This window comes from Mustela nigripes, chromosome 2 (genome assembly GCF_022355385.1).
Source record: "Mustela nigripes isolate SB6536 chromosome 2, MUSNIG.SB6536, whole genome shotgun sequence".
NCBI classification, from domain to species: Eukaryota; Metazoa; Chordata; class Mammalia; order Carnivora; family Mustelidae; genus Mustela; species Mustela nigripes.
Genome location: NC_081558.1, coordinates 100063737 through 100086843, shown reverse-complemented (window position 1 = coordinate 100086843; position 23107 = coordinate 100063737). Strand labels below are relative to the sequence as shown.

General features: G+C 45.7%; 1 protein-coding gene across 17 annotated transcripts in view; it reads right to left on the bottom strand.

Moving 5' to 3' along the window:
• Nucleotides 1–23107, bottom strand: part of KALRN (kalirin RhoGEF kinase) — a 656868-nt gene that overhangs the window by 35919 nt on the left and 597842 nt on the right. For 10 of the 17 annotated variants that reach the window (XM_059391094.1, XM_059391100.1, XM_059391096.1 and 7 more), the window contains 12 exons: nucleotides 22602–22732; nucleotides 18359–18425; nucleotides 17474–17577; nucleotides 17216–17285; nucleotides 16796–16882; nucleotides 15884–15976; nucleotides 15042–15092; nucleotides 14100–14177; nucleotides 10711–10896; nucleotides 9975–10146; nucleotides 5612–5850; nucleotides 3455–3711 (listed from right to left, as the gene is read on the bottom strand). In XM_059391094.1, the coding sequence (XP_059247077.1) occupies nucleotides 3455–3711; nucleotides 5612–5850; nucleotides 9975–10146; nucleotides 10711–10896; nucleotides 14100–14177; nucleotides 15042–15092; nucleotides 15884–15976; nucleotides 16796–16882; nucleotides 17216–17285; nucleotides 17474–17577; nucleotides 18359–18425; nucleotides 22602–22732 (1535 nt within the window). The other 7 variants (XM_059391095.1, XM_059391117.1, XM_059391114.1 and 4 more) reach the window with 5 other exon arrangements.

Here is a 23107-nt window from a genome sequence, read left to right as displayed (position 1 = left end):
CTTCAGAGGCCCCAAACCCGCATGCCAGCTCCTCTGGTGGCTGGTAGTTGATCTTGCCTCCGCTAGGCAATGAGTGAGGATGAGCTCTGACTCCTCCTGAGAGATGTGCAAGGTTGGCTGCAGCACTTGAGGAAAATATGAGTACTGGGTTATTAAACTCTACCAAGGAAAGTTTTTATATCATACTGAAGAAGCCTTAGAGGACTGAGGAATTCTTTTCCTGAGCAGTATGGTGTAGGGTGGAAGAATGTGATTGGGGGGGAGTGATGGGTAAAACAGAAAACATAAGAGAAGTAGATTTTATAGTGCATAAGCTATTGGTACTTTCCCAGGACCAGAAAGAAAGACCTAAAAGGATGATTTTGAGGTTTTCATCTCATTATTTATATTTGGGCTGTGGCTATTCCCAAACACTGTAGTACAGAGAGGATTTTTTTTTTCTAGAGCATTTGACTTATACACAGTAGAACACAACTCACTTATCTGATTATTTTAGGATGAAGGGTTTTTCTTGGTCTATATCTTCCTTGTCACTCAGGTGTTTGTGAATAAAGAGCTCTGTCGAGCACTAAGAGGTCCTAGAGTTTTCCTGTTGGGAGAAGACCCATTATGTGCTCTCAGGGTGGTGGGGGCAGCAATACCCTAACTTCTTCCTTCCCACTAAGGGGTCTGGAAGCTACTTCACAGACATGTAAAGACAAGCTCATAGCAGAGCTTTCAAGTTCCACGTGTGTCAGGACTCAAAAACAAAGACGTCAAAAGCCAAGTCACAAACAGCATTAATGATCCTGGGCAGACATTATAAATTTCAGGAGTGGTCACAGAATTTGGATGAAAGACTATCATTATCAGGAATAAGTGAGGTTGGCCTCCCTTCAGTGTCTCCTTGTCAAATTTAGGCCTTTGCAGACAGAGCCTGATGAAAGAGCCTTCATTAGGGGAAAGGGGCACAGGGTGGGGGGAGAAACACACACATAAGACTTAGGAGGAAGGAGAATGTTCTAATATTTCAGGAATTTTAGGATGTGCCGAAGAGCTTCCAAAATATTGATCGCTAACACACATGTTCAATGATCACCTTTCTGAATAGGAAAGGCCAATAATAGTCATGTTCTCATATTTTGGGGGTAAGGGGACTCCATCAGAAAGCAAGGATCTCTTGGCCAGACCTTCTCTTGAACCTCCTGAACAGGCAGGCTCCTTAGCATACCAGCAACTCCCTTCAGTTGTTATACCTGAGTGAGAACCAGTCCTGGAAACTGACTTTAGACAATATCACTGTTAACTTCAGACATTCACCTCATATCTTTACCCCCAAAATTTACACCCCTGACTCAGTCTGGGAACACCTTGAGTCAGGGAGGTCCATGCTGCAAAGACTCCTAGGGTGGACAGACAGTGAGTGCGTGTGTAAATCTGGGGCATGTTCCTACGTTTATTAACAACCCTCTGGGTCATTCGGTATGCTTGATGAGAAACTAGAAATGTTACAAATAATGTTCAGAAGAAAGACTTAGGGTAGTATAAGTGGTAGGGCAGGCTCAATTCCATATTCTTCCCAGAAGAAGTCGTCATCATGGTTTGGGGAGCTTCCATTTCTTGGCCACAGGCCCAGGAACTGATGTGGAAACAGGGTTTCAGTGACATTTATGCTGGAGGCATCACAACCAATTCTGACTCTTGTGGTCCTAGTAGGCCCTGGGGAGGGTACAGTTAAGTGTCCTTCACTGACAAATACTGATGACCACTCCAAGTCTGTGCCTCTGCTCCACTCCCACCAACCCTTGTGCAAGAGGGGTTGACAAGGAACCGGAATGTCCCATTCATGTTTGGATCTGTTCTCTTTTGCCCAGCCTGACATCCCTTCTACCTTCCCTCCCATGGAAGGTATGAAAAAGTGGCCAAAAGACACAAAAGTGAGGAGGAAGTGCTGAGTGCCTGCATAATTAGGTCACAAATCACAACAGGTTAGCTCTGTAGTTACCAGGTGATTGACTAATAAGAATTTCAATGCTTTGAGGGCCTTTATTTCCAAAGCTCCTTAAAAGGTACCAAAAGCAAATGTCTTTAGAATAAAAGGACTTAGGCCTATTGTGCATTAGAGGTCACCACTGATATCAGTCTGGGCCTGTCATTACTTAGAAAGGCCAGGGTGAGGTTGGTCACCTCTCGCCAGAGCTAGAGAAAGGGCCTAAGAAGCACTATTCCTTTGGTGCCCCTGTTCAGCTCTCTGGTGGGGAATTCCTTCCACCTCTGCCATGGATGGCCAGATAGCATGGGAAACAGGGGGTGCAAGCCAAGCACAGCCTCATACCCCAATCATTACGTCAGCACCTCAAAGGTGCCCAACCAGATGGAATCCCATCTATACCATTCTATATCTCAGAGGCAGAGACAGAGATATCATAGGGGCTCTTGAAGGGAAGGCTAATATTGGAGCTTTAGTAACTAAAGCCCTTTATGTGTAGGAAAACACTGCCAATGCATTCAACCGATCCCTAAAATACAGAAAAGAAAAAAAAAAAAAAAGAATAGTTTGCACATTTAAAAGTCACAGAATAGTAATAGGGGAAAAAGGGTCAACTAGTCTTTAGCCTCATTAAAACATGCTCATGGTGAAAATTTATTTTACATATTTAAAATAGTACATTTAAAATTATTAGTTACATTACAGGTACAATGATGAACATTGTGACTCTCCATTTATATTGCACAACCTGACTTCATCCATATGGGGTTCTTTAAATAGTGCAAAATACTTTATACAGGAATGTGTTCAGAAGGGTCTTCGCAACCAAAATAAGGAAAAGAAATATCTTACAAATTACCATGAACATATATTAAAGTGACAGGGGAGGGGAGAAATTTAAAAAAAAAAAAGTTACAATCTGTACAGAGGAATTGCCACAGACAACCAAAAAGTTCCCTCTCTCCTGGGAGAAGCAGCAGGCCTCTGACCTATATAGGTCTGGCATTCGTGCTAAGGTAATTTTTTGGTGTCAATCAAAAAAAATATATATATATATATCGGTAACTTAATACAATATAAATAAAGTCCAGTCCAGTGAATCCTGTGGTGGGTCAAATGGAGCAACGGAAGGCATGCCTTTTGTCATCTAGGGTTTCAGTAGGGTTCTTTTCTTAATGGGGGAGGGGAGGAAAAAAACGAACAGAAAATTATAAACAAAAAGGAAAAAACCAAAAAACAAAAAAACCCACAGCCACTACTGTCAACAACAACAACAACAACAACAACAACAAAAGCCCAGAACAATCCAGCCTGGCTGCCCCATGCTGCGTGTGGCTCCAGCGCTCAAACATTGGTTCCAGTGGCACTGTCGAGAATAAGCAGCAGGAATTCCCTAGCATGTGTTTGCATTTTTTGTGTTCTTTGTTTGGTTTTGGTTTTTTAATCCACACACTCCTCTCCCGGGGAAGCCAACGAGGCACTTACTTGATGCTTCCGTCACTATTTTCTGTGGCTGCTGTGGCTTTGGGGAGGGGCGCCAGGACGCTGCCCGGGACCCAGCCCTCTGCCGCAGGGGAGTGGTCGCTGGCGGGCTGGTACACCAGGCACATGCTCTGCTGGTTGACGGCGAGGACCTGGACCACCTCACCTTGGCTCACACAGATTTCGTTCTCCTTCAGTGCATAGTAATCTTTGATCACAGCCATGGATGAGGTCCCATTGCAGCCTCCCAGGTCACCCTGCTAGGAGACAAGGGCAAGAGGGACACAGACACGAGGAGGCCGGTTCACATCCCACTGTGTGATTAAAGGCTAACCCTCCACCATCAGGGTAAACAGCAGACAGAAGATTATCTTAACTGACAAAATGAAATCGATAAACATGTATTGAATATCTATTTTTTATAACAATGTTGCACATAATATTATAATCTAGGGTGAATAAGCAGAGAATTGTCTAGCCTAGGGAAAGGCATAAACACCTTCCACCTGGAAGCCTCCCTAGCATGCAACCTTCCCACCAGCATCCTCTAATGCATGGAAGAGTGTGGCACAGGCACAAATACACACAAGCGCCTGGGCAGAGTGACGTTGGGGCAAAGGTCATGTCAAGGTCACAACCCCCCAGGAGAAAGCAGACAGACCCTTCGAAACATTTTTTCTTCCTTTTGTAAAAGCATTGGTCTTATGCTACATTCTGATCTTCTTTGAAGCAGGACTAACAATGAGACATTTGCCCAATTCAAAGGTAAGACCATGACCTACCCTGACCCAACTCGAGTGGGAACAAAACTCTGGTCCCACCTGTATTCATTAATACAAGAGGTCCTGCCTCTGAGGACTTTTCGTATGAGTACACCAGAAAAGCTGAATCTTGTCCTGTACCTCCTAGTAATCTGGCTACCTCACACAGCATGATCAGAACAAGAAATTCCTCAGTAAGTTTGACAAAAGGCCAACATGGCTTCAGTTAACTCACAAGGTTGGTTTTTTTTTTTTTTTTTTTTTTTTTAAGATTTTACTTATCTATTTGACAGAGAGATCGAGATTACAAGTAGGCAGAGAGGCAGGCAGAGAGAGAGAGTAGGGGAAGCAGGCTCCCTGCTGAGCAGAGAGCCTGATGCAGAACTCAATCCCAGGACCCTGGGATCATGACCTGAGCCAAAGGCAGAGGCTTAAACCACTGAGCTACCCAGGCACCCACAAGGGGTTTTTAATGTAGAAAATTATTTCTAGGTAATGTGATGAAATAGGTCAGTACAGTAATTCTAATGCAGAATTGAACTTAGACATTAACAGTTGATTTTTAAAAAAAAACTTATGGTAGTTTTTATTAACAGTTAATTAAAAACTCAGTATCATCTAATAATTTGGATAGAGCAAATAAAACAAAAAATAAAACCAGAACATGTAAGTGGGAAAAAAATCTTCCTATTCACAGATCTATTAAGTTCTACAGGCAACTGGAACCTAATGAGATTAATGAATTTGCTAAGGCTCTAGAACAAGTGAGCTGCAGAATTTGGAATGGAACCAGATTGCCTGAATTCCTAATCTAACACCTTTCCCATTTATTCTCACACCTACCACTTGGTAAGGTCAAAACAGCTGTGCAGACTGGGTCTACAGTTAATTCTATGCTGCTGCCATGGTGATGATTGAATTGTGGATTATCTGTGAATAATGTCTCATCCGAGTCTGCTGTTCCCATTCACACACAGATGAGCAATCTCCCCTTGCTGCATCAGCCAGTGGATGGTGGATGACCGTGAGCTCACTTCAGCAGCTCGTCATTAGAAAGAGTGATCTCTTTAAGATGTCAAACACTAGAGTTGTCACTTTCAGTAATTCAAACCACAACTACTCTATTTGGTAGAAGTCAAAATTGCCAGTACAATATTACCTTATATTTGCAGAGTTTCTGCAGATGACAACAGTCCTTCAACACAGAGTATCTGAGCAGAGGGAACTAGTCTAGCTCACTCAATTGGCAGGGGAAGAAAGAGAAATAATTGAGCCTTGGCTGTATTTGGTGGGTTGCTTCTGGTCAAAAGAGCAGCATAAAAAGAAGCTACTTCCTCAAGGGAGCTTGGAGGCTATGCCCTCAGAGTGGTGAGGGTGGGGGTGCAGGGCTGTCACTTACCTTGCTGGCCTCGAACTTGTCCCCAGGCTGGTGGTAGTCAAACCCTGGACTGCCATTGGAGGTAGATATCTTCAGGGGTGGCAGAGGTGGGTTATAGCTGGAGCCCTTTGGGGGCTTCTCAGAGCCCGTGGGGACAGAGGAGTAGGGCCTGGGGCTGGCTTGGGGAACCCTGGATGGCTGGGACCTCATCACGGCCGTGCTCCTTTCTTTCCGCTGGTACTCAATGGGTGACTGTAGGGCTGCAGGGTAAGAGCGGATGGTTACTCTAAGCTCCGGGAATCCCACAAGGATTTGGAAGCTTATTACACACAGGCTTTGTGCCAGGTATTGTGGTGTTACTGAGGAAGACACTAACCTTGTTTTTAAGGAACTTATAATCTCCCGTGAGAACTAAGAAAACTACCTTAAAAAGGGAAATGCAGACACGAAGTGATGCCCTATGTGAGGTGCACAGTGTTGTGCAAAAGCAGCAACAAAGGCTTTGTGTATGTGCATGTGTGTGGGTGTGTGTGCGTGTAGGGGCCCGTGGGAGGGGTGGTGACATGCTTCAGACTCTGCAAGATATAGGCAAGTGTGAAGTGTGTCTGGGGAACTGGATGGAGTCAAAGGACCTGCAGGCCATGCGTCTCCATGGAGGAAGAGGAGATGAGACAGGAAAAGGAGGTTACGGGTACCATGGCTGAAAGATCAACAAAGCTAGGCTAACGAGTCTGGGTCTAATTCTGAAGATCACAAAAAGTGATTGGATAAAATGAACCTGAACATTCTAAATTCTCTCACCAGAGCCACATCCAAAGAACATTAACCTCATGGCAGCTGGGAAGAGGGATTGAAGAGGCTGATTCAGAAACCTTGAGATAGTGACCAGTGAGACCCAAGCAGAGCAGAGCCAGCGAGAATGTAGAATGGCTATGGGGTGGCACGTGTTCCGGAGGGAGATGAGACTCTGCCACAGCGTTGGTACAAGGAGGAGGCAAGAGCTGAGGGTCACTCCAATTCGGAGACTGGTAGAATGGCAGTCAGTGGAGCTCAGGAGACAGAGGAAAGTTGTGAGCCTTGTTTTAAAGTTTCAGATAAGAAAGTTCCAAGGCCTAAGTACTAAAGAGGGATAGCCAGGTAAAAGGCATACAGGTCAAACTCTGTAATAATGACTTCAAGGGCTGGCCCACTCTTGTCATTTTTTTTTTTTTTAAAGATTTTATTTATTTATTTGTCAGAGATAGAGCACGAGCGAAAGCGAGCACAGGCAGACAGAGTGGAAGGCAGAGTCAGAGGGAGAAGCAGGCTCCCCGTGGAGCAAGGAGCCCGATGTGGGACTCGATCCCAGGACGCTGGGATCATGACCTGAGCCGAAGGCAGCTGCTTAACCAACTGAGCCACCCAGGCGTCCCTGTCATTTTTTTTAAATAAAGATTTTTATTTATTTATTTGACAGAGAGAGATCACAAGTAGGCAGAGAGGCAGACAGAGAGAGAGGGGGAAGCAGGCTACCTGATGAGCAGAGAGCCCGATGCAGGGCTCGATCCCAGGACCCTGGGATCATGACCTGAGCAGAAGGCAGAGGCTTTAACCCACTGAGCCACCCAGGCGCCCCTACTTTCGTCATTTTTTTCAGGATTCTCTGTAACAAATATTTAAGTGGGTTAACAGCTGGGGCCTTCAATTATAGGGACATTTCTACAGTGATTAAGTATGTCCTTCAGTAGGACCCAATACAGGGCCACCCTTCTTCCTCTCTGAGGTCAGGAGGGAAATATTGGCCCTGCGATGCCTGCACATGTCCCTGTGAGCAAAAGGCTGGCTCCACTCTGTCATCACAGCCTTACCCCTTGAACGTGTCAAAGTATCAGACTCCTGCCAGAGCTCAGCCTTTCTCCCTGGAGAGGATTCTGTAGACATTAAATATTTAAGTACTGATAATATAGTTTAGCAATAGCTCTACTACACACTATAATTAAGAGAAAGGTCTCTTGGAACCATGTAAAAGTCTGGACCATGGACTATACCCAAAGAAATGCAGTTCCAAGTTTTAAGTAGATGGCAAAGAGTTTTGAAGCAGGCCTTGTCAACCTGACTATATGAATTAGTACCTATCACATGGAACTGGGGTATTACCTGTTTATAGATACAATAAATGTGCTGAAGTCTTTCAAAATAATATGGCTTTTTATTTTTTTAGCTTTTTAAATTATTTTTTTAAATATGGCTTTTTAAATGAGCTACATATACAGCCTTATATCTGCTTCCACTTCCACTTGTTCAGTCTGCATTACTCAGGTCTTAGGATCAGGGAAGCTATGGATCTCCTGGAAGGGTTCGTTTCTGCCTGATCTGTAGCATCTTATGCCTGATCCTGTTTCTTTCTTTGCTTTGTTTGCCGGGGAGGTCATAGATAAATGTGTATTCCTACCACCACTGACTATATGGTAATTCGTGGTTAAAAGCCTAATTTTAAGTTATATAGCTTTCGGTTCAAGTCCTTGTTCTATCACCTACTGTTTTTGTGATCTTGGACAAGTTTATTAACCTTCCTGAATCCTTTCTCTCACCTGAAAAATACAGGATAATAGGGCTCACATTTCCATGTGACCTGAGAATGAACTGTGATGATACATGTGAATACATGCTTAGCATTGTGCCTGGCTCCGACAAAGGACTCCATGTGTGAGCCATTGTTGTTACTTCCATTATTGCTGGTTTCAGTTTTTTTTTATTTGTCTTTTGTACTGAATTGATAAACTTAAAAATCTCATTCCAGCTTAGAATCTATCAGAAATTCTTAACCACTAGATGTAATTTGATCCATGTATTTTATATATGTGCACCTTCTACATAAATTTTATCAACACAGGTGTTAATTCAAAGTTCTACATTCAGAAACTGTAAACTATATATGACTTCTATTGCTACCTCTCAGGGGTGGGCTGGTGTTTTATTTTAGACTTTTTAGAATGAGAAAGAGTCCTAGAGATCACAAAGGTTTTTTTTTTTTTCTTCAAACTGCCTACAGTTGTGGGATCAGAGGGGATGACCCCAAAATACTCTCATACTTACAGTGTGAAATTGCTTTGAAGCTTCATGTTTATCTTGCTGTATAATTTCTTTTTACATGTTTTAAAATAAATACAAAGTGCTAAATCCCTTATCATGCAATTAGACTGAGATTGTAGGGAGTTGTGCCATGCTTTCCTGCTTCTACTACCAGAGCATATGCCAATGTGGGCAGACTGTTTCTGCTTTTCACAAAAATGAGCCAACAGAAGCCCAGAGAAACATCATGACGTGCCCCTGGTCTTCATCTTGTATGTCACCTTCAATCTTTCCCCACAGCATTCAGGTTGCTGCTGGACACCCAACAAAGGCTGTCTGCGCCACGTGAAGGAGTCCAGATTCCAGTACTGGCAAGAGGTGACACATTCGACACTGGACCTGTGTATGTGTGTGCACGTATGGATATATGTGCTTGCTGAGTCTGTGCATGTGCATATGTGTGCATGTGTGTGTATGTATATATACGTACGGGTATATGTGCTAGCCAAGTCTCTGGGGTAACTTCATTTCTGGTGACATTCTGCCTCCACCTTCTGGCTCTGTTTGTGCTCAGAAAGACTGCTGAGCATATCAACTTGAGAGACGAGCACTAGTTTAAAACCGTACGCTTCCTGTCACATGCCAAGCTCAACGTGGAGACAACCCCAGCAATGAAAAGAGATAAAGAAACATAAACAAGGTAGCAGCACCATTTCACTTCAGTTCCCACCACCAGTTAGGGGACTCCTGCGGGGTCCGTAGAGAGCTACACATTCTGTGTAATCATGAGCTCTAGGAAGTATCGAGATATCACTGAAATTTAGAGTTTAGGGATCACCTCTCTTTTGAAAGGGCTCACGCTGGCTAGCAAGAGGACCTATGTAGGCTCTCCCACTGATCTGTCAAATACCCAGTTATCACTAGATCACACCAGAGAATCTGTGAAAATACCAGTCGTTAGCCATGAAATGGGAAAACATAGGACACTGCTAGTCAGCCCCTAAGACAAGGTGGATGTGCCCAACTCAGACTTCGGCCACAATCATTTCCAGCTGGCAATGGTGGCCACAAGGCATCTACCCTATGTCTAGGCTCTAAGAGAACAGCTCTTCTTTTGGAAAGATGAGGCATCTTTATCATGTTCCATCTGTTCCACTGACATATCCAGGTTCAGAAAAATTCTAAACAAAGTGTTTCTGAAAACTACAAATATACCATCCATAGAAAATGTCATCCGGGCTCATGAAGTCACTGTTAAGCCCAGACCCAAGGAAGTTCAGAGGTGTGGGGTTCCCTGACATTGGCCCTGTTAGAAGCCAGGACCAGTACCTACCATTTAAGAAGTCTCGCTGTGTTTCTAAGACTTGATTGATGTCCTGCACCCAGGCCTGCTGGATGTCCGCATTGGCGGCTTGCAGAATGACCCTCTCAGAAGTCTCTCTATTCATGAGTGCAAACTTGCAGGGGTCATTGTCCACGTTCTCCTCCAGGACCAAGTAATTCATCTGGAAGAAGCCAAGTTGAGTCTTTTCATACTTAAATGGTTTAAAAAGAAAATCAACAACATATTACAGCTCCTCCAAGTTTTTAAAGATTTTTTTTTTTTAATTTATTTGCAGAGATCACAAGCAGGCAGAGAGGCAGGCAGAGAGAGAGAGAGAGAGAGAGAGAGAGAGAGAGAGAGGAGGAAGCAGGCTCCCCGTGGAGCAGAGAGCCAGATGCAGGGCTCAATTCCAGGACCCTGGGATCATGACCTGAGCTGAAGGCAGGCTCTTCCACGTTTTTATTTCAGGATACATTTCCAAAATTTTGTCCTGGATCTAACCGCTAAATACTTTGGTTTCTGACTCTGAGTGAATGACATGATCCTGGAGAACCTGAATGATCCGGAAGGCCTGCATTCAAGCCCGTCTCTTTCTCTCAAAATATGTAACCTTTGCATCCACAGCTGCTTTGGCTGGAAGACTGCCAAGGTTTGAATCCGTACTCACTCCACGTCTCTGTCCTCGGGAAGCAGCTCCCAGGACTGGTTCTGTCCTTTGCTCTGTTATCCCCACTGGGAGCCTTACCTTGATGCTCCTTTTGAACATGTAGCCCGGGGTGAGGGAGCCCTTCCTTAGCAGTTCACTGAAGATGACAATTTGTTCAAAGAGGAATACACGCCTTTCCTTGGTCCGGGACTGCATGCCTGTGTCCAGCTCAATCACATAGAATGTGTCCTGCTGTAGCAGCTTCCCCTGGGCGGTCAGAGTGCCCTGATGGAAACAAGTACTGGGGTGAGGGAGGTGAAAAATAGGGAGGGGCCACAGCCCTCTGGGTCCACAAAACTGGCCCCCCTAAAAGCCTAAGGGTACTAGTAAGAGACTGAATTAGGACCCATCCATTCAGGTAGGGGACATGGAGCCCTGGGGGTGGGGGTGGGGGGAGAAGGCTAGAAAACCACTAAGAAGCAGCCCGAAGAAAATGCCAGAAGGGAGAAAGATAAAATCATTAGCTAAAAAGTTGTTCAGGGATTATCCTGCTCTTCTTATTTTTTATTACAAGGATAACAGAAAGTGGGTGACATCTGTAGCCTTTCTGTCCTCAGAAGTCCCTCACAGCACAGGCCAAGGACCTCGGGTACTCTTATGGCCACAAACCTAGAACCAATCTGTGACCAAGGGGAGTGATGTAGGCAGGACCACAAGTAATCTAATGAGCTGGGCTCCTCTCCTCTCCTTCTATTATTTCAGGATGGAGTCTTAGTTAGAATTAGTCTAATTCTGAAATCTTAGTCTCCTGCTACCTATGAACAGGTATCGTCGGAGTACCATATACAGGTGCCCGTGTTTTAAAAGCTGGCAGATATTTTTCTGGGCCCTGTGATCTTCTTAAAATGCCTTGAGCCAGCAGGCCACTTTCCAGCCTCCATAGGAAGAGCCTATTTGGTTTGCCAGTTTTCAGAGACATCTTCACATCTTCAAAGGGAATTAGGCCCAACCCAGCAAGTCTTCACAGATGCCATTGGAGAGCCTTGCTTTCCCCACTGTTCTGCAGCAAGAACACGCTGACACCTGATATCTGATAGCAGCTAGAGGGCCTCCTCTGAACCACACTCTCTCAGGTGATGGCTTTTGCCCTTTAGTGAAAATGTGGTCCATTCTCTGCACATGATACCTTATTCCAAACAGTACCCAGCACAGGGGTCATTTTTCTTTCCTATTCCCAAGAAACACCTGCCCTCTGCTTGGATCATGGCTTCTTACCGTCAAGGTCAGCAGCCAAACAGGCTTATCTCTACCCTGGTCCAAAGTTAATATTAAGCCAGTGATCAGCTAGCCAGGAAAGCTCTAATAGCTCTATTAACATTATGTAAGAGCCTGACCTGTGAATTATAGTCCTGCCAATACTGAAGGGAAAGCTAGAGGATGTAAAAGAGAGAAAATATAAGTCAGAGACAAACTTCTCCCAGGCCCAAAGCCCTGGACTTCAGAAGGGATGGAAGAATGTTCATGGTCCTTCTTAATTAGTGGAAGGAATGCAAAGCAAATTCTCCGAGACTTGACAGAAAAAGGAGGTGGTGGTGCTTCACTGAAAAGGGAAGATAATCGTGCAGTCTGTGTGTGGCCTTCTGTGTACACAGATGTGCATGCATGCAGTTCCTGTGGAGTCTAACGTGAGTTAGTACGGTCAGATGCTGATTTCCTGTCAGTGGTCAGTGCCTTCAAAGACCAGGAGAAAGTCAAGCCAGACTCCTCCTCAGAAACATGACTTAAGAGCAAAAGGAATTACTTGGTTTGTTCAGAATAGTTTTAGACCTAGTATAGCCTCAAGGAAAAAACTATGAACTTCATCTAGTATGACTACCAAAAAGCCGTAAGAACTCAGGGTATATTTCTGCTGCAAAGCCCTGCTTTGCAGACCTGAGATGCCTCAGGTCTACCATGGAGAACTGGGAATCTACAAAAAATAAACAAGAAAGAAAACCCTCCACATAGTTCCTGGTTACAGGAACAAAGCGGTGGCAGACAGGCACAAGGAAGGGCTGAGAGAGCAGTGAGGATACGAGAACTGGGCTCAAGGACATCCGGACTCCAACTCAGTAACCCAAGCCTGAATGTACCATCTCCTAAATTTACTTATAAACCAGTCTGCCTTATTTCTATTCTGTTCTATCCTAATTTAGCCAGGGAGAAAAAAAGCTATTATTTTCTTTACCATCTCAACTTCCAGGAACCCTGTTTCTCTAGAAAGGAATAATAAAATCTTAGGCTGCAGAATTATCAGGAAACAGAATTAGAAGACCCACATCTTTCTCTAAGGGGTTCAACAATTATTAAATGCCAATGACTCTGTCAGTTCCAATTTGATCATATTAATATTAAAAACAGATGATATGTAGTTAGCATATGAGGTTGGGGTATAAACTAATGGTAGTCACTTATCGAGTTTAAAGTAGGAAAGCCCATTTTTTCTTCAAAGATTCACTGTTATGGGGTGTATTGCCCCTTCATATCTTGAAGTCCTGACCCCAAGTACCTTCGAATGTGACCATATTGGAAGACAGGATCTTTACAGAGGGAATCAAGTTAAAGTGAGGTCATTAGAGTGAGCTCTACTTAAACATGATCGCTGTCCTTAAAAAAAGGGGAAATTTGGATACAGAAAATGAACAGAGGGAAGACAATATGAAGACATAGGAAGCATGTCATGTGAACATGAAGACAGCCATCTATAGGCTAATGAGAGAGGCCTAAACAGATCCATCCCTCACATCCCTCAGAAGAAACCATCACTGCCTGCACCTTGATCTTGGACTCCTAGACTCTGGAAAAATGAGATGATAAATTCTGCTGTTTAAGCCACCCAGTCTGTGGGACTTTGTTACGGCAGCCCTAGCAAACTGGCTATTTAATGAAGCCAAAAATTCTAGGGACATCTAGCTATTTCTCCTAAGATTCCATTCTCAATTCAAGCTCCTAAGATTCTATTCTATTTCAAAGAATAGAAATGTGTGCATGCTTTAAAGTTTTAAATATTCACTTAACTAAAAAGCAAGCCATTGTGTAAACCTAAGAACCCCCTCCCCCCAAAAGGGTGTCTCATTTTCCCTCTGGTGCTACTTTCATTCCATAGTCTGCTCTCCCTCATATTTCCCGCACTCACATCTCAAGCAAGCAAGCAAAGCAGAGGTCACTGCCAGGTCCACAGTTATAAGGAATTTCGGGTCTTTTCAACCCCCTTGGAATTGTGACTCTAGCTTGGTGGACTGCTCTGTAGCCTCCTCTGACTGTCCTATCACTGGATATCCTAAATAGATACATATTCTGGGCCTGTGAGCCAGAGAACCTGGCACAAAGGCACAGATGGCAAGTGGAGGTGGCAGAGGAGGTTCAAAGGGCACAGGGCTTCAAAGGGAAGCTGCCTCACAGCCCCGGCTCCTGCTGTCCAGAAGAGAGAGGGCTCGGTAAGGGCTCACCTCAAAGCCCTGCAGGCGTCCCAGATTCATCATGTCATTGCAGCGTTTTGGAACAAGGCACATTAACTCCACGGCTTTCTGTGGGAGAGAACAACAGCAGCACAAGAGGGGAATAAGCACTCAGGCAGGAAGCTTAGGGCAATTCCGTGCTGGAGGACAGGGACCTCTGAGGGGATCCCTAATTCTAGAAAAGGACATTGGTTCCTGCTGCCCACTCCTAGAGTAGTATGGGATTTTCTGTTGGGATGTTGATCATCAGCGCATGGCTCCAGATGAATCAGTGACCACATATGGGAAGAACGCTACCCAGCCAGCTTTTTCCTCCTTCTCACTTTTATTTAGCAATTCTCATTCCTTCTCATATTTTCTTTCTTCTCTCTGTTGCTTCTTGGCTGCCTAAGCAACAGCTTAGCCTGGCTTGTGAAACACTAGAGGTTTTCACCTAAAATAACCTGCCAGAATGGTCTGTAACCTCTCTGGCTTAAAATAATCCCCATGGTGAGATTGCCTCAAAGGACTTCACTTAGGGAGTAATCCTCCAGGGTAGGGAGGCAGTGAAAACAGGATGTTTTATGTGTTGAACTCAGATAGTACCTGGATTCATGGATGAAATGGCACACTGAAACACTGAATCTCTGAAGGATGTCAGAAGACTCAAATATCGCACCCCCTTCCCACCATATGCCATTGGAGCCACACTGAGAAGATGAGTGCAGTGAAACTCTGGAATTCTCAGGACAGAATTCTCTGGTTCTGGAAAAACACTCAGTGTGTTTATTACTACTTGCCATTCCCCATTCTGTTGAGCAGCTGCTGGCAAGGGGCTCTCACTGAGAGGACTCTGCCTGGACCTTTGGCCCTCAAGAGCCAGTTCTTCTGCCTTAGAGACAGACATCCAACACTGTCTCCGAGAACAGCCAGTGCCAAGAGCATTAGACTCACCTCAATATCAGAACACTCCAAACCAGCCTTCTCACTGTATCTCAGGAAGTCCTAGCAAGGTGGGGGCAGGAGGGAGCAGGGAAGGTGCAGAGTGGAGACATCAGTTAGGAAAAGAGAGCACTATAAAAAATCCAGCATCATAAAACCTATCATGACACCCAGATGACTTTCCTCCCCAACACACATGGCAGTGCATTATAGAAGCTGAGATATGAACTTATGAATCATATTGGAAACATGGAGAAAACCCCCAAATACTCAAAGATTAAAAGCTATGGGCAAAGGAGGAGGGGGAGAAAGGGAAGAAGGGAGAGAGAGGCTCTGAGCAGAAAGCGGGGCAGGGGTGGGGGTTATGTTCAGAAAGCCTGGGAGAAAGGAAAGCTCAATCTCACTCTTCCATTTACCTCATATTCTGTAAGACAAACCAAATTAAACTATTTTAAAAGATAAAATATGATCAAATTTTAGGTATTACTCATTTAGGCTCTCCAGGGCCTTGCCTTGGCTTTTCTTTCTCCTTGTGGTCCCTCTGATTTTATGTTACTGTTTTTTATTTTTTAAAGATCCCAAGTCCGTGATGGTGACAAGGGAAGAAAACGAATTGAAAGAAAGAAAATGAACTAACCACCAACCTTATAGGCAGGAGTGGTATGCAGTTTATTTGGAGGAAGAGCTGACATAAGTCAGGGACAGGGAAGATAACAGCCCACAAATCCCCCCCTCCCCCCCACCCCTTCATGGGAAAGGTGTGGTGGAGATACAGCCTCCCGCTGACCTGCTCCCCATCTCAGAATCTGAGATGACCCTTCTCCGGCCCTGACTCAGGCTCACAGCTCTCTCACCTTGAGGAGCAACTGGTATTTAGTGATTCTCTGAATGGGCTTGATAAGGAAGTCACTAAGTGTCAGCCTTTGGTTGATCTCCTGTTTCACCTCCTGGAACACAAGGGATCTACATTAGAAGAAAAAGGAACCAAAGGAATGAGGCCCCCGTGATTAACGGGCAAGGTGAGAAGGACAGGCCTTCCCTCTGGCCAATGGAGTTTTAGAATCCTCAAACCAGGGGAGAGGGACAGCTGCCCACACAGCTGCCACCATGCTACTAACAACACAAACCCACCACTTTCTGCATGTTAGGCACTTCCCACCCCGTGTCCTCCCTCCAGCCCCGGGGGACACGCTGGAATGAGTATTCTGTTCTCTGCTGTCAGAAGGGCTCCTCCTAGGGCAGGGGCCTAACTGCACCACCCTGGACACAGATCTGCCAACAGATGGAGGAGGGCTCTCTCTGAGGCACAGCCTTGCTCTCCAACAAAAGCAGCACTTCCGGGGCAGGGCAAAACAAACACTGGCAGGTGCTTGACAGAACCTTCCAGACCGCAAGCAGGAGAGCCTGAGGGGACTGCGAGTGCCTGGCTGAGGAGGAGGCGCCTCCGCCAGCAGTCCCCCAGGACAGGTGGGGTGGGTGGCGGTCTGCACTGGGGTCCAGAAGCGGGGCCAAGCTCCTGAAGCCGCGTTGGTGTCACCGTTGCTCCGCACACAGGCCGCCTCAACTCGTCCAGAGCAAAGCCGCCCACAGAACTGAGGTAAGACAGTGGTCCCCCTGAGGCAGCGCTCTCTGCCCTGAAGGGGGTCCCAGCACTGTCTGGGGCAGGGGAGGCATATGCGGCTGGACACGGCCGGCCTTTCTGACTGCGGCTGCCTCGGGCTGCCTTTCTTCCCTGACCCGGGCTCTGCGAAGGCCGAGCAGCTTACTTCGAAGTAAGTGTCGTACTCGGCGACGATGTACTCAGAGCGCGGCTTGTTCTGACAGTACCACACGTAGATGTGCAGCTTCCGCTCCTGCAGAGGCAGACGAGGGGCACTCAGGAGGCCGCCCCCCACCGACCCCTCACCTAAACCACCCCCCGCCGGGCTCCGCCCCAGGGCACGGCCCCCACGCCCTGCTCAGGGGTCACAGGCCCTTCAATACCACGGAAACAAGAGTACACGCAGTAGGCAACCACCCATCTTTCAAATTGCCAAGAAGGTACTCCCTCCCACCCCCTCAAAAAACCAAGAACTTGGGTGAGAAGGAAGCTCAGGGGCAGAAGAGAGGAGGAACTTTGGAGAGCATGCAAGGGAGCCCGGTGGGAGGGGCGGGGCAGGGCGCAGAGGTTGCTGGGAAGCACTCACGTGTTTAATAAAGAGCTGGGCCAGTCTGTCTTGCTCCTGGATACATTTTTCCAGTTCAGCCAAGAAAAAACTAAAAGGAGGGGAGGGCGTAAGGGAAGGAGGCCCCCTCCTTCAGAACTATATTATTTCTCCATGAGGCGATAGATGACACCAGACTCTCCCCCAGCCCTACCCTACCCCTGAGGTCAGATGCAGGGGGAGGATGGGCAGGTCCTGGATTTCCAGGGGGCCCTGTCCTTAGGACAAGGTGGCACTTACTCCTTATGCCAGTCGTAAATCTGGTGAATATTTCCAAACACGATTTTATCCTTCCCTCGCATGTCCTCAGGGACACCCTTTTCTTCTATTCTCTTCATGAAGCCCTGTAGAGCAGAGGCAGTGATGAGTGGGGCATCTTTACCAGAAAGCTCTCATGCCAAGCCTCATACACCGCAGCCGGCGTAAGTGCCCACTCTCTTTGGGAGCCTGAGGGCAAGCTCTTCCCTGGTCTCTCAGTGTTCCGCCAGAATTTCACCCCGTGCAGAGAGACAGACCCAACTCTGATAAAGTTCTAGGTCCCTTTCTTTGTCTTCAGCCCTCTTAAGATAAAGTCTTTTTCATCCAAGCATCTAAATGCCCCTAAAGTAAATCCCTAAGGAGAGCACTGTTTTATTTACTGTAAGTTGACTCTTAACTATGGACTTGTCAGTCTTGTCTTATGGGTGGATTTTTCTTGGTCTGTTCTCTTGGTAGCCATAACATTCTCCTTGAAATCTAAGGAGACTCTAAGCCCCAAGTTTTCCCTAGGAGTGCCCTGCTTGTGCCCATGGTGACTCATAGGTGTGAAGAAGAAATGTCCATATGGTTAAACGCCATATGAGGCTCTTGAGGTAGTAAGTTAGTCACCTAAAACAAGATGAAGGGACTCAGCTCTACCCCAGACTTGAGACCCCATCTCCCTCTGAATCTTTTATGATATTTCAAGGAGAAAAGAAAAAACCCTGCATATTATATTTGATCTGTTGTCATTCTTAGTCTCATTCTGCAAATACCCAGATGTATTTGCACATAACCCACAAGTTAAAAACACCTTGGCCCACCCAGGTAGGGTCCAACATGCCCCTGGTTGGGTTACCGCAGACCCACCTTGACCCACATACTCACCTCCACCACAATCCCCAGATCCTTGACATAGTCTTTTTCTGTCTGTACCAGCTCATTCAGGACAAACCTGAGCAGGAGATTAAGAACAATGAGGGTTCCTCTTCATTGCAAAGCAAGAAATCTTCACACTTAAGTTGACAGGAAAGATACTTTGGCATCTTTAAGACAAGACACTTGGACAAAACTGAGTTATGAAAGCTTTGAGGCCAAGGACTCACCAGGAGACTTTCCTTCCTTCATTTCAACTCTATTCTGTGATTATCAAGAGGAGAGAGACATTTGCTTGATAATCAAGCTTTGAGTCCTCAGAGACACCAGCATCAAGTGAAACTTTTGAGATACAGAAGCTACAGTAGATAGTTGTCCCTGGTAACTGGCCTGTAAAAGGTCCAGTCAGGGCCAGAAAGGTTGACTGCAGGCCCCCATTATCATAGCTTTCAAAGCAGTAGCCTCCCCTCTCCCCAGCAGATGTGGGGTGTAACCAACACAAGGACCCTTGCTTTCTTGGTCTCTTTCTTGTTAATGATTTCCTCCTCTCAGACACTGCTTTGTGCCAGCCCTTCATCTGAAATGTCTCATGCTTCTATCAAGGCAGGGAGCGTAAGCCCTGTTTGTTCTTTTTAGAGATTTTATTAATTTGTTTGAGAGACAGAGAGGCAGGCAGAGAGAGAGGAAGAGAAGCAGGCTCCCTGCTGAGCAGAGAGCCCAGGACCCTGGGATCATGACCTGAGCCGAAGGCAGAGGCTTTAACCCACTGAGCCACCCAGGTGCCCCTGTAAGCCCTGTTTCATATAGAGGGAGATAGTGAGGCTGTGTTGCCCAAGATGACGAAGTCCGTAACAGAGTTGGGATCTGAACCTATTATGCCAGAGTTCAGAGACTGCTCTTTCACTGTTGCCTGCTGCCTGGCAAACTGCTCAGACTGGCTCTCTGGTGCCCCTGAGGCCTCAAATCCAAGAGTTTCTCTTTCTTTCTGTCCAGAGAGTAAAGAGCTGGACATAAAATACTCAGGGCTGTGCAGGGGGGCAGGCTGGGTGCCGTGCGGCTTACTGGAGTCTGACTCCTACTACTTTTTTTGCCTGGAGCCACACAACTGCTTATTTGGCCCAAGGGGCTGAAGGAACCCCAACATAAGGGCTGTTAAGTGTTCTGAATGCAGGAAGCAATTCATCTGGAATTCTTGACCTATATGGCACACAGAAGCCAACAGATCCAAGGGTCTGGGCCTCAGGGTGATGGGGAGAAAGCAAAAGGAACACATGCTTCTTTATCAGCATGTCCAGTACTTCCAACCAGTTTCCTCTCTCTAATATACACAATCCACAATCATGTGTTACAGGCCACAGGAAGGAACTGGCAAGGCCAAATAAAAGCATTTAAATATATCTTTAGCATGGCCCACGTTACTGCTTGGAAGAAAATGGTAAAAACCCACAGGAAAGTGGGAGTGGGAATTTGGGGCTGGAAGGGCCCTCTGGAGATGAAGTCCAGCTCTCTGTCTCCAGGCGATATATTTATCCTATGCTATCTGCTGACAGATTGAGGGCTGTCTTGGGCTTTCCAGCCTCTAGGGAAGGGGGATGATTAGGCTAGGTGATGCTAGTGGGCCTGGCATCACTTCCACTGAAGGCCCGACGAAATACTTGGGGAGATCATGATGCATTAATGGACATTCTGAAAAGGTCCATAAAAGATTTAAATTACATGCAGCATAAGACAGACCATGATTAATTGCCAAATAAATTGAAATCATACTAAAGCATTTTAACAAATGTTCGGTTCTTGTTAGTAAAGGTTATTTACAAGGTAAATGTTACTCTTTCGCCCAACTAAACTTCTTCCAGCAACAGGTCACACCTATTTCTAACTTCTGTGTTTCACAATGGTGAGGAATGGCTGGTCTTGCACAGGAAATCTCTTAGAAGCTTTGCACTAGCTATTCCCTCAGCCAAGAACACTTTTCCTCCCTGGCTAATGGCCATAGCTAATGGCTTATTTCTTACCTGCTTCTAGTCTTTGTGTGTTAAAATCGCAACACGGTCTCAATCATATTCCAAATCTCCCTTACTATTTTTTATTTTTTCAGCTTCTAACATACTTAATAATCTATTTTTATTTTGTTTATTGTGCAGTTTCTCCCTTTATAGTGTACACTTGCCATGAGAGCAAGGACTTTTCTTTTATTCCTATTGTTTGTCTAATTCACTGATACATCCCATACCTTGGGGCACAATAGGTATTCAACACCTACTGTTCAATGAATGACAGCTAAAACTTGAAGACAATCAAGCCCACCCTTGACTTTTTTCTTGTCCTGGACAAATAAGTATCTGTTTTCATCTTTTCTCCACAGAGCTCTCATTTAACCCTTTGCTGTCTGGACTGTCTCCATTCCCTGTACCTCGCCCCCTCCCCCCACCACGCCTCTTCCCTGGCCTCTCACCTCACACAGAGTTCACAATTAGAACATGTATCTATCCTCTCTTTCATCATGGCCATAAGTTGCAGCAAGAGCAATGAGACACTGTAATGGCTGGATTTTCAGGATAGCTCAGGTTGTAGAGAGTTGTGGAGTCAGGCAAAAGAATAAGAAGAGGGAGAAGAAATGGGTAAAGAGAGTAAAAGAGGCAACAAACTTCTGCCTCTTGGAGCAAGATCAGACAACAGCACATCTGGAAGCAGGACAATGGCTTACATGACTGCTCATGAGCCTGTTCAACCAAAATGACAAGAGCAGTAACAGGCTTTGCCAAGGACCACTTGCTACCCCAAAGGTCTCCTCTCTGATCTGAGTTTTGGTTGGCTTGACAGAGGACTGGAGCATTGGCTCCACCACTGTCTCATCTATGTGAAAAATACCCTGAGAGGCTAAAGAGAAGCAGCTTTATACAAGTCCTAAAAAATTTCCATTTAGGGACGGTATTTTTTCTATCTCTATTCCATTCTTGGGATTCCCCTGGGTATCCATAAAGTTGAGGGGAAAGTTTGGAACTGAAGAGACACTTGTTCAGCTCAGCTATGAAGTGACAACCCTGCTTGGAGGCCAGGCCCTGGCTACGATGTTTCTACTCTTGTTTCCTAGGAAATAAAGTCATAGATGTTCACTTTGCCGGTTTCCAGGCAACAGAGGGGCCTGGCCTCCCTCATTTTTGCTAATCCTCACATCTGTGACCAGGCTAAAGGAAGGACGAGTCTGAGGGAGAAAGACAGACTAATTAGCAAAGGGATCAGTTTTCTGGGCTTTATAATCCCTCACACACCAGGCCACATCCAAGACTCACCAAGCTCTGCTTCCAACATGGAATCAAATCCGAAGCAAGAAAACTAAAGTTTTGGAGGAATTGTGGTTTGGGATTAATGGTATCTGATATCCTCTTGATCATCTCAAATAACAGTAAGATGGCCTTGACATCAGGGTGGATAACTCAAACCTTATATAAAGGAGGGGTTTTTGTGAAATGGGCTGCAATGTGAATTTTATTTACCCCCAACTATTAAAAAAAAGTGAAGAGATTCTCTTGGAGCTAAGCTCACAAATGGATGCCAACTTAAAGGGTTAGGAAAGGGGTAGAGTTAGGCCCTGGCCAGCCGGCACAACAGAAGCCTTTCCTAGATATGACTTCTCTACATTTTGAGAAATGTTTCCTCAGGTGAAACTCTACCAGACTTTCTGCCATGGTTTCTCTAATATGGGACCATAGTAATAGTCCCGTAGTTCTCTGCACTTTGTTGTTTTCCTTTTGTCAGCATGTGCTATTTTGTTTTTAAAAGATTTATTTATTTATTTATGAGAGAATGATGGGGGAGAGAGAGCGAGCAAGCGGGCAGAGGGAGAGGAAGAAGCAAACTCCCTGCTGAGCAGGTAGCCTGCTGGAGGCTCAATCCCAGGACCGTAGGATCATGATCTGAGCCAAAGGCAGATGCTTAACTGACTGAGCCACCCAGGTGCCCCAACATGTTTTAAATTTCTAACAGACCGTGGTTATAACCACACTTTGTCAATAACAGCTGCTATCTCCCTGACAATACTTTAGCCTAAAATTCTTAAAGTCGATGCCACGGCAGTGCCTTGTCTATCAATGTACACTGGACAGATCTAGGTCACCTTTACTTAGAATGAATAGTATCTGTGGAAATACGGTGTGGGGGACCCCTCTGTAATCCTCCCCAAACTTCCTCCGACCTCAGCATGTTGTCCACCATACACATGCGTACTAGGGTAGTATATGGGAAAGTTACTTACATCCGGCCTCTCAGGGCCTTGGCTTTCTGTTCTTCTTCCAGGTTTCTAGGAGGTGTGGGTGGAGTCATCCCCTCATTCAGGCAGCCTACAGGGTCTTTCAAGCTTCCCCGGTATGAGCCTCCTTCTAGACTCTGAAAAGAGAAGAAAAACAGCCTTAGGGAAGCATACCTTGAAAAGTCATCTGGAGGCCCTTGTGTCCCCTCCTGCCTAGCTATAGCCAACTTGGTAGACCAGTAGCCCAGGCTGTTCTCACTGAATGTCAGTGAGGCACCAGGAGGCCAGGTACTCCCCTGTCCCTGCAGCAGATTGCCCAGAGCTGCCACCTTCTCGGGCAATCAGGATGAACTTGGCATCATGTGCGTCCAATTTCCTGACATAATGAAAATTGTCAAAGTGACTTATATCTGGGTAAGTGATTCAGAGGTAAAGATAATCATTGAGGGCGCCTGGGTGGCTCAAAGGCCGCTGCCTTCAGCTCAGGTCATGATCTCAGAGTCCTAGGATCG